This window comes from Labrus mixtus, chromosome 9 (genome assembly GCF_963584025.1).
Source record: "Labrus mixtus chromosome 9, fLabMix1.1, whole genome shotgun sequence".
NCBI lineage: Eukaryota > Metazoa > Chordata > Actinopteri > Labriformes > Labridae > Labrus > Labrus mixtus.
Window position 1 is genome coordinate 22,275,208 of NC_083620.1, and position 12,035 is coordinate 22,287,242.

General features: G+C 42.5%; 1 protein-coding gene across 5 annotated transcripts in view; it reads left to right on the top strand.

The window, feature by feature from the left end:
• robo1 (roundabout, axon guidance receptor, homolog 1 (Drosophila)) overlaps positions 1 to 12,035 on the top strand; it is a 226,610-nt gene that overhangs the window by 50,651 nt on the left and 163,924 nt on the right. Inside the window, exon 1 of one of the 5 annotated variants that reach the window (XM_061046939.1) lies at positions 9,918 to 10,653. The exons of 3 other annotated variants lie outside the window; for them this stretch is intronic. In XM_061046939.1, coding sequence (XP_060902922.1) covers positions 10,503 to 10,653 — 151 coding nt within the window. In that variant the 5' untranslated portion in view covers positions 9,918 to 10,502. Of the gene's footprint in view, positions 1 to 9,917; positions 10,654 to 12,035 lie in introns of those variants that run through there. One more of the 5 variants, XM_061046935.1, reaches the window with a different exon arrangement.

Genomic DNA, 12,035 nt, shown 5'->3' on the forward strand with positions numbered 1-12,035 from the left:
TCTCATCTAACCTCTCTCTCTCTCTCTCTCTCTCTCTCTCTGCTTTTTTTACCTATAACTCTCCCCAAGCAGACATATGATTTCAAACACCACTTTTGTTCCTTTTCCTGAGGTTGCTCATATTTTTAACAGAATATTTTTGTCACTTGAACTTTGAGGAAAAGAGAACTAAAACACTTTTTGTGTTTGTCAGCTGAATGAGTTAAACTACAAAAACGTACCAGATGTTTGTCCTTTAAAAGACATTAAGTTACATTGTGTGACTTACATGCTTCTCTCCTTCTTCCAATCCATTCGACAAAGCACTTGTCCTTGAAGCTCTTAGCGGATTGAAGGTGGTGCACATGTGTATGATCTGTAAATAATTTATACTGATCAATCCTGGTGTAAGTGATCCTGTAGATAGAGAGCGGCTGATTTACAGATCTGATCTAATTCAGGACCGTGCTGCCAGGTGTCACCTTAACACCTAAAACCCTGATCTTCCCTCAGTGTCCCCTTACCCCTTCCCTTGGGTGTAATCAGTGGCTTTGATATTGACAGAAGCCAACACTGCCCTCTGCTGGACGATTCTCATATTACAGCAGCTGACCTCAGCAGCACCTTCCTTTACATCTGCTGTATTTCTGGCAGCTCTTTTGAAGCTTGTTCAGCGCTGCTCTTTAATGTTCGAACACCTTTTATATGACACCAGATGTTTCAGCTGCTTCTCATCACACACTCTGCTGAGCACAAACTGCAGCAGGAGGCTCTTTAGAGGCACGCCGAATCGGAGGCGCGGAACATTAAAGGATGCAGATCCACTGTTATGACACTCCCATAATCATGAACGAGGCACATTTACACCGAGGGTTTAGTGATTATCACCTCGGTACTTGGGGGAGAGCCAGCGCCAGTGTGTGCCAGAGGATTTTGTGTGGCAAAAGGACTCCAGACAGTGTAAGGTTCAGGTGTCTTAATGCAACCCTGGATAACAGTGTGGACTTTTAGGCTAGTATCAAACATAATTTATGACTTAAGTGCTCGTACTAGCTATTTCTAGGAAAGAGCACAAATGTGAAATGGGTTGAGCAAATGTACCTTTGCTTTGAGTGTGGACTTAATCATCCGTTGGATTTTTGGGAAAAATAGAGAGATAGAGAATGATTCTGCTCTGAATACCTTCAGCCACTTCCTATTCCCTGTTTAATGTCTTATGCTACAATACAAATGGAAAAAGATCATGTGTTAAAGGCTAAGTTAATATAGTATCTCCATATGTGCTGCAGTGATGAAACTCAACTTCTTGTGTTTTATATGAGATCCTCCATTCCATAAGTGATTAAAATCTTTGTTTTTAGTCAGTAGATCTATACTACTAACAAAGAGAGAGGGAGCATGATGTTAGAGTATGTACATGAGCGTATGTGAAAACAGAGAGACGAGTGAGAAGTCAGCAGTTTCTGCATGATGTTGTCGGGGAAACAGGGAGTATTTATTTGTGCAACAGAAGAAAAGTCATGTAGCAAATGTTAACCACGTACTAAGATAGAGTTAAAGATAGCGAGAGATGTGGAGTGTAATGCTGAGTGCTCAGGAGTATAGTTATGGTCCAGATGGCCCTGCAGCAGCAGCAGCTGTAAATCACTGCGTGTTGTGCGATCTGGACGATAGTGCTGCGGGCAGGAATCTCTCTGCAAGGTGAGAGCGCTGACGACAGCCATTATAGGGAATGAAAACAAGACTGTGGGGTGAAGGAGGATGGGGAGGCCAATGACATTGGCTCTGTTTGCCTCTATAAAGGACCAGATGCTACTATTGGTGTAGCAGTTAATTGTCATAAAATCTTATTACATTATCAACAGCCTGCTCTAGTCAGCCTCTGTTCTTTTGTTTATCCAATGTTACTGTTAGGATAAATCATAATGCATTTTAATTTGCTCGCTGATTTCATGAAATATTTTCTTTTTTTATCAGAGACATGTTAATGAGGACTTCCGCTGTTCTGCAAGTGAGATTTTGCCCTTTCATTTGCAATTAACAATGACTCTCAATTAACAACGCAGCCTCCGGGAGAAACAGTCAAATTCAGCACACAGAGAAGCTAGCCCTTAGCGATTATTTGCTACACTTGCGTGTGGATATCTCTTTGAAGAGATAGAGTAAAGGTAAAATGTGGTCATATGACGATCCTGTTGGACCTCAGGATTGCCCTTTTGTTGTCCACACAAACTGTTCATGTGGGTACAGCCTATTCCTAACGAAACACAGTGGATGCTACCCATCATACTACATACAAACAGCAACTAAAACCCTTACATGCAAAATCCAATCATGTGCCCAAAGATTCTGCATTTGTATGCAGCATCTGTCAATTGAGATCATGCATTCTAAGATAATTGATGTTTAATGTTTTTTGAAGCTGTGGACAAATCCTAGTCCCTGGCAGGTTTCATCTCAGAAAACCTCCATGAAACCTTTTAGAGAGATTTAATCGTTGTTGCACTCATAAAGCAACTTTTAACTGCACATTTACTACATTATTTCTCCAGGAACATGTAAAGTATATGAGAGTATATGAACATAAATAATCTGCACCTTTCAGGTATAATATGTACAGTAAACATGTGCAAACTGTTTTTTCTCCTGCACACATTAACCTTCAGCCAAGTTCCTCCTGTGACCTCCTATTGATTGCACATTGGCAATATAAGGAGAGGCTATGTGTCTATGTGTGCGTATTGGAGAAGACAGATAGGGGCTTGAGGTGTGGGTGGGACAGTGGGTGTTGATTGAGTGGGTCCTCGTAACTTGGCCCTGCAAGGAATTCTGGGTGTGGTCCACTTTATCATCCTCCATACATGCTGCACATAACTCATTCAGGACCAGCGGGGGCTCTGCAGCAGATGCATTGATATGTGTATCCAAGTAAAGTGCAGTATTACAACCCTCCCACAGAGAGTGTGCACACACTCACACACTCACAGGTCCTGTGCTGAGCTGTATTTACAACCTGTAGATTAAATGTCACTGAGCTGCATGTCCTGCAGTATTTCTTAGCTCGGGTCAACGCCCCATCTCTATAACTGTAGATTGATCCTGATTTCACTCTGCATGTTTGGGGGTGAGACAGTAATGAAATATGATTCGCAGGGAAATCTGGAATGTAAGTTGAAAAAAAAAAATCTGTCAACATGCAGTGTCAGTGTTCAGCCAGAGAACTGATGGCTAATTTATGCCCCATCTGCCTTCCTCCAAAGCACTAGAATCAAAATTCTAATCAAATTCACTGGTAATGGGCATGCCGTTAGCTATTGTCTCATAGAGTAAGAAAACACAATTAAGCTTTACTTAATTTTATTATAGAATCACAAATTTTAGGGCAGACAATGAGCCACATTTTACATTGTGTGAGCTCAAGGACCTCTCATCTCTGTTAGCTAGCAGCAAGATAGCTTAGCTTGACAACTTAACAGGGAGTGAAACAAGAAGCCTCATTTTGACAAAAAATGTATACACAAACATTTGCAGCCATTCTTAAGATAACTAACAAAATACTTACGGTAGTTGTTTGTTAAGTGTTAAAAGATTAAGGGACTTTCTCTTCATTTCAAATCTTAGCTCTTAGCTATTTTTCTGTCTGCTGAAGCTTCATACTTGCTCATGCTAGTTCAGAGTGCTATCACTCTTCTCATGCCGACTTTAGCAAGAAAGCTAATTAGCATATTCTGAAATGTCAGGGCGATGTATCTCTGTGTGAAATTAAGCAGTGAATTACAACATTTGAAAAACATTGAATTAGAAGGCTGCAACACATTAACAGTCAATGTGCCGATCTTAACACTTTCAATGTTGAGCAGCTTGTAAGGATTGGTTTAAGGGGTGAGCAGGTTCAAACAGGCCAAATGTGGGAAAAAGAGTTGGTTATGTGTGTGCAGACAATGTGGAACATGTTTCCACTATGCCGAGAGGTAGTTGAGACATCAAAATAATTTCCAAATAACCCTCAAAAATAAACATTTCTTTTGAAACCATTAGCTAATAGATATAAACAATGCTTTACCACAGGTGGATTTGGTTGCACATACCACCACAGAGGCAGGTGTAAGCACATATTCAACTATGGTGTTTGTATGTCCACAAGATTTCTTTTGCATCATCAGAGTCTGTAAAAAATGATCTGAACACAGTCTGCTGACCTGTATGATTTTGAGTGCTGCACAGTGTGATGGACGTTAGTTATTTTAGCTGCTGTCACCTTATCTGTCGGGCAATCCTCTTTGGGTTTCAGGAGGAATGTCGACCTGTCCATAGATCGACATTTCTCTTTAAATGAGTCAGGCGTATCTAGTGAGTCTTGCATGAAGTGTGTCCCTTCAAATCATACTCTCCTCAATGTGCGATTGACCAAAAAACTCTGGCAAATGTTGTAAAAAAACATTCCGCTTAACTAGTGTCTTTTTTTTTTGTTGCTTTGTGGCATAACGTAGATGAGGATCGTGACAGTTTAGCAAGCCTTGATCCCACATGTGGGGGTGATTGATAGACATCTGAAAGAACATTCTCCATCTTTCTACAGTGCCATTGGAAAGCAGCCAGTTTTTAGAAAGGTAACCGTCCAATACTTTGGAAAACTAGAGCCAATCAAATGTGGGACATTGTCTTAATTTGCATGGGACAAGTGGTGAAAATGTTGTACAGTCCTACACAAAGCGGGACACTTGGTCACCCTAGTTTAAAACAAGGCCCATTCACTCTCTTTGTGTCAAGTCAAACAACAAAAAACTTCTCACTATTTTTGCTCCTTCCCAGAAACCAGCTAATCCTCTTTTGTTCCCTGCATGTGTGGGTGCACATGAGTGGCAGAAAGTGGGTGCCATCCCCCCCCCCTCCTGAGTCTCTTGCTGTGCTCCAAGCTGTGTACTAATGTCCAGTCCTCTCCTCCTGTTCATCCCTAGTGGGTGTCTTTGTACCACCCATCAATCCTGCTGTCGCATCATGTTGGCAGAGCTGAGAGGGGCCAGAATGTGAGCATCATAAATGCCAAACTAGCAAGAAGGAGAAGATTGAGGGACAAAATACAAAGGAGGTCTTGTGTTTCAAGGCAAACCAGTGACACATGCATGCTCTGAAACACTTTTAATTACATTCTTTCTCAGATTCTGCTTGACATAGAATTGATATTAGTATCAAGAGAGTAATATTGTTTAGTACCAGGTTTACAGAGAAAATGAATCACAGTGTACAACCACCGTGACCAGGGTTTATGACATAGAACAGCGTGTCAGATTTTAAATCAATTTCATGAACGAGGTCATCGGCAGAATATCTCTCAGCTTGTCAAAGCGATATTTGTATGTTTTTCGTCTTTCAGCTGCTGAACTTTTTAAGTAGTATGAAGCAGAAATTACCAGCTACAACTTGTACAACACATTTGCTTTATTTAAACATAAGGTGGGGACTGTAAGACTAATATTTAGCTATTTAATACTTTACTTTTTAAGTATCAGCATTTTATCACACTAAGTCCTGGAGGGGAAGTAACTTGATCTGAGCTGTGGAGGACTGCAAAGGTGAGCAATTGTTCCAGTCTGCAGCTGCACTGAACAGTCGGCTGTAGCAGCAACTGAAAAGGTGTGGTTTGATGGTGTTTTCTCTCTCTGTGAAGCAGCTTTGTCCTGAATATACTGGAGTCTCTGGAGACCTGTGCCAAGCATCCCAGTGAATAGTGTGCTAAAGTTGAATAGCCTTAAGGACTAGCTCCTCTGCAGCTGAGGTTAAGGGGGGATAGAGTTTGGTGAAGTCAAGGTAGTGAGGTCTTTAGAGGTCGTCGATGTTGTTCTCAAAGGGTAATTGAGTATCAAAGCTGACAACAAAACTGGTGACAAAGGTGGAGAAGAAATGTTCTCATCACAAACAGAGAAATGTGCGATGTTGGAACAAGTTATTCCACTAGGGGTTAATTGTGTTTGATCCCGGCTTTTTTCCCTTCTAGGCATCTAACTGAGGCACAGTTTGGCACAGCTTCTATGTATCATTCTCCGCTATATGCAAACACATTTAAAAGATAACTCGTGCCTAATCGCTGACACCCACAACAGAGCGCTCGAAGAGGGTGACAAGATAAGGCAGAGGTTTGACCCTGTGGTCCTCTCCAGCTGCCAAGATGTGTGTCGGCTCTGTGATCCATAAAGAGACAAGGCAAATCCTGCCAAAAGAGAAATAGAGATAACCACGTCCAGTGATTTGCTAGAGATCAACAGTGTGATGGATGTATGGAGGCGATAGAGAAGGCTGTTATGTATGTATCGTCCAACATTTAGGCCAGCTGAAAATTGCAGCTTGTTCTCACTTCATAGTCTTTGAATATCACAGCTAGTCCTCAAACCATGGAGCCGTTAAAACCTGCGTCGTGCACCTCGTCTGGATGCTGTTCTGTAGAACTTATTGTTCTGAAGAGGCCTTGAAGTCAGATGAAGTGTAAAAAGGTCTGCTTGGGTTTATAGTCATGAGTCAGACTTCTTTTAAGTTACCAAAAGAGAAATAGTTATGAATCATATTTAAGTTAACAACCTGGATACATTATTCAGGTAACTCATTTATTAACCTTAGGACGTATTTAAGCACAAACAAAACGTTTCTCTAAAAGTAACCAAGTCCTAACATAAACCCAGCTGTGACTGTTTGTCAATGTTAACTACCTGTTAATGATTGATAAACATCTAGAAGTTTATAATCAGTCATTTATATATGTGTTTGTTTCTTGCAAGTCAGTCAATAAATGTGCAGGGTTTCTTTTTCTTTTCTTTTTTTGCTAACCTGACCAAAGAGCCCTACACGTACCAAACAGGTGCAAGAGAAGAGCGGCACCAATTAAATCATATTTTTAAGCTTGGGAGCCAAGGACAAATTCAATTTGGAGAATGCTCTTTCACACATAATAAGCTCAATATTGTCCCCTTGCACTTCAGGTGGGTTGTTCAAATGATCTCAAGTTGAGTCTAGAACACATGAAATGAAAACTATACGTAGCTTGGCAGTACAATGTGAGTGAGTTTAACGGATTCTATGTTGTTTATTTGTTCACTGTTTTAATTCTGCAATGAAATGTCCTCTCATCAGTGGTGCTTTATTTGCGAGCTGAAACAACATTATACTACTGTCTACAAAAAAAAACACTGCAGCCATGTCAGGTCAGTAAGTTAGGGATTTAATATTTGTTATGAATATTAGAATGACATCTTAGGCTGTGATTGATTTACAACAACCTATCTTGATACAGTAGATAATGTAGCATATTAGCTGCAGCATTTGATCAGGAATGACTGATTGGGAGAATTTGAATAGTTAAGCAGCTTAAAATTAAAACTTCTCCTGCAGCAAGCATTTCACATATACAAGATTAACTGGGATGCAATAAAATCTGGACGTTTTTTTAACAATACTTGTAGCACATGTCGACTCTTGCCTCTTTCTTTCTAAAGCACAAAACAAAAGAACCTGACTTAAATCTATAAAACCTGTGCAGACAGTTGACCTTATAGTCTTTCATCGATGTATCTGTTCTCCCTGAGCTGGCAGAGAAAGTCATTTGGGTGTTTCTGTTCAGCATGGATTCTAAATCTGTTATACATTCTGTCTCTGAGTCAACATGAGGCTAATCTGCTTCTCAGGCTTCATGTCGACAAAGACAAACACTCACCCCAAAAACACACACACTCATCAGGCTACCTGTAGACAGTTTGTAAATGCTGCTCCTGTTCTAACTTGCCACTCCATCCATTCTCCCTGCATAGAATTAGCCGTGTATTGTCGGAGTCTCTAAGCTGTTGGCATAGCGGTGACATTTTGCAGGTAGAAGGAGTGTTAGATTGGCGTCCTGAGGGGCTGAAGTGGCCTGTCCTCGCTGCAGTGGTAATTATTCCAGGGGCCTAATCATTAGAGAGCTGTTTTAATCAGACTGCCATCAGTGGCTAATGTAATGCGATTAATTACATCTCCAGGAGCATGGTCCTTAAGGGGCACTTCATCAGGATTACATGACTGACGAATAGAGTCTCTTAGGTAGGGCATTGTCCACATTATGAACAATATAAGAGCACAGTGTGATTAAGTGAAGACTTAATTTGAACACAGCATGTGTAGATTGAGACTGGTATACTGTTTTTTTAAGATCACATTGTTGGCATTCTGCAAGCAAGTCAGTACACAAACTGACCTCAAACCCTTTAAAATCCCATTTATAGTGGAGATGTTGTGTTAGTTTGGAGCAGTTTAAACTTGGTCCTGGTATTTTACACGACGCTAATGAAGGGCAAATGAGAGAGACGGGGGAGAGGGCAGAAGGGGAAGAGGTACTGCTGACACCTCCGGTTTCCCACGTTAACCTGCGCTCACCTGCCTCCTGACAGCCCGGGCAAGCAAAGGAAACGAGCAGTGTAACTCTAAACCCAGACTTGCTGAGCTTGTTTTTCACAAAAATAGGCTTTGTGTCGTGCATTCGTGTGTGTGTGTGTGTGTGTGTGTGTGTGTGTGTGTGTGTGTGTGTGAGCGTTTCGTTTGCCCATACTGCACCTTGTGTGTTGTACACATTATAAAAAAAAAAAAGGCGTGCAATTGTAAGACTCTCAAATGACAGAAAGATGAGGTCATTTGTTGGGGAATTGTGGATAATTTTTCCCTGAACGATTGCAAACAACTGTGAGACTATACTTGCTCTCTTTTTACCAACTCAAGGCATCTACATCTTTTTTTTTAAAACTTCATACAGAATATATATGATCTGTAATTCCTATTGTTGGTGCTTAGTATTCCAAAATCAGACTAAATATGTTTGAACCTACTCTCACTTTTAGTCCAACTTAGTGGCACGCAGTATTGAAAAAAAACAAAACAGAGAAAGTGCCTGTGTGAGGCTCATAGCACACCTACAGTGCAGGAAAAAAAACCTCTCCAAATTGCATTGCATGATGGAAATGCACATTATAACTTTAAGGACAACAAGTGATACTTTATATAAGTAAAAAGGTGATGGCAGTGTAAATGGCAGTATGTATGCACGATAATAGCCTTTATATAAGATAATAGGCTTTGCAGGAGATGGGAAATGTAGGGAGGAGAGTTGGGGGGGTTGACATGCAGCAAAGTGTGCAAAGTGTGGAGGTCGGATTCGAACCCAGAGCTGCTGCGAGGTGGACTTCAGCCTTGGTACAAGGGGCACGCAACATGACCGCGAGGCTATCTGGTGTCCCATTCAACGGTTACAACGTCTTTTCTAAACTCTGTGGTAGATAACAGTTTGCAGCAATTACAGATTAACTGTCACACAAATTCACACCCAGTCAAACTGGTCTGTGCGCCTGTCCAAACAGGTGCATGTGGGACAAGTGGGTTGGTTGTGTATGTGGGTGCAACACTTATTTTGCTTTTGATCTTGGAAAGCGTTAGGTTACAGTAGTCCTGCTTCAGCTCGCACACACAGAAGCTCACACACTGATTCATGTACAGGTTTAAACCGTCGAGCTCAGATTGGCTGGAGGGTGTCAGTGATGAAAAAACCCTTCGTGAACGAGCATCACAGGCATGCAAAAGCACAAGAGCTATTGCACTTGAGAAGTTGCTACTCACACCCCCATGCTCGTCTCAGTCAGTCTCTCTCCTCCACATCTCCCTCGCCCCCTCCCTCGCTTCCTCTGTTGCTTGATGCACTCTCTCTCTCTTCTTCCTCCTCCTCTCTCTCCCTCTCTCTGTCAGACGCTCTGTTGACAAAATCAAGGCTGCTCTGAAGTGAACTATCTCTGTGATTTATTCCTTATTATCATATCAACATGGGCTCATGTGATCTGAGACGAGTCTGATGTTGGAGAGGAGAGAGAGAGAGGGGAGGAGGGGGGGGAGGAGGACACACTTGCATCTACACTCCTGGACACACTCACCCATTCAGTCACTGCCTGATGCAGGTGACAAGAGTTTGCTGCTGCTGCTGCTGGATCAGTGATGTGTCACCATCAGTGTAAGCCGTCCACACTGTGACCAGAACTACTTCTGCTCTTCAACAATTTTGCTTCTTCTTGTGCTATCTCTGGTCTTGGGAGCTGTTACCACTGAGCTCAGTTTGTGGATTTGACAAGGACTGCAAGAAATACCTCCCTGACTCCAAAAGGCACTGAAGAAGAGGAAGGAAAAGGATCAGATCGAAATTTGAGAGTGAATCTCCAGAAATCCAGGCTTACTTGCCTGTCAACCCATTCTGGAATAACAGTCACTCTGTGCAGCTTATGCCCTCAGAGGGATAACTCCAATCCCCCAGGAGGAAGAGGAGGGCTGTAAGCGGTGAGTGTGTGACCCTGGGGGGGGGGGGGCTTCAGTGTCGTGGCCCAGGTCTGTCACTCCAAGGGAAGCCGGGCAAAAGGAGGAGGAGGACGTGTTTTTGTTTTTGGAAGTCTTCACACAGCTGTGGGAGATATGACTGAGTGTTGGACAGCACTCCTTATGGACCTCCACCAATCTCTGCTGTAGCCCTTATGCGAGCTCCAGAGGCCGGCATGGCTGGCGGGCGGATACCCCTGCTGCTGCTGCTGCTGGTGCTGGTGGAGATGCTGAGCGTGGTCTGCGTACCAGGGGACGGCTCTGGGAAGCACAAGGGGAGCTGGAGGTGGAAAGGTGACAGGAGCCGTGAGTAACTCCTCCTCCTCCTTCCTCTGTGATCTTCTGCTTTGCTCTCTATCCTCCTCTTCTTCTTGCATTTCTCAGCTCTTAAAAAAAATAACAGAGTGAGACATCGCTTCCTCCTTGTACTTTGTTTTACTATTCTTTTACATTCCCTGCTGGTGGAGTGAGATCCGGGAAGCAGTAAACATTGTGTGCCACTTTGATTACTCCGGTTGCTGTTTGAGTCTCAGCTCATTTCTCTCCGGCACCTGGATATGAGAGTGAAAAATAAATCGTCTATATGAGGCCAGCGACCTTGGCCTGCGTTGCCAGCTTTAAGAGCTATCAATATGACTGCGAGAGTGCCTCTCTGTTGTTGCATTTGCAGCAAGTTGCAATTCACAGTTTATTATCCCTCTTTCTCTGAGCATCGCTGTAATATTCCTGCATGAATATCTCATAGGGGCTCATTCGTAGTCATTAATTGATCAGTGTTGAGTTGTAAAAAGCTACTCAGAGCGATGCTACTGCCTATTTCCTCAGAGTAAAAGCCGGGTGCAGCTATGAGAGGGTTCATTATGCATGCTGACACATGAGTGCATGGATGTTAGGAGGAGAGAGGATGTTCTAATGAGCAGAGAGCTGCGGTTTGGTTCAGGACATAGCTGCTGTACCCCATGGCTTTTGGCTGCAGGCTAATGGGATTGTTTGGCATGCCACCACTGCTCGATGCTGAGTGATGAAGGTGGCGGGGGGGGGGGGGGTTTGTCCCCTTGTGCCCGTCCCCTCTGTGGAGGTTAAAGGGAGATCGCTATCTTGATACTGTTCCAAGATTAAATGACTGCAATGGGATGGAAGAGGCACTAAGTCAACGTAAAGCAGGTCGCTTGACTTCCCAAGGAGACAGGAGCTGGCCCCCGGGTGCTATGAAGAGTGATATCATTTATACATTTGGATGGCAATGACGGTGATGCCTTGAGTTTCATGATATATTTAGCTTCACATCCCTTCGTTTCTATTCAGCACCCTATTTAACTCAAAATACCTTGAAGATGACTTTCTTTAACTATGTATCCATTTTGTATTTGCTTCTCAACAAGGTAAAATGTTCTGCTTAAATTGATTAGTCTTTGCAAGATGTTCATCTAAATTTGTTATTGGCTCTGTGCATTCTGTGTTTAGAGCTGTGTTTGGCAAGCAAGGAGTTAGTTGTGCTGAGAGACTGAAAATCAAAAGCAATACATACATTTGCAACAGCACTGCGTGCACCACTTCTGCAAGCTGTTCTCTTCTTGCATTCTTGAGAATACACTTGCAAAGTAAAACTTTCACAAAGGTGATGAAATATAGGACAGACAGCTTGAGCTATGTTATGTACTTAAGTGTTGTTTTATACTCTTATCCCC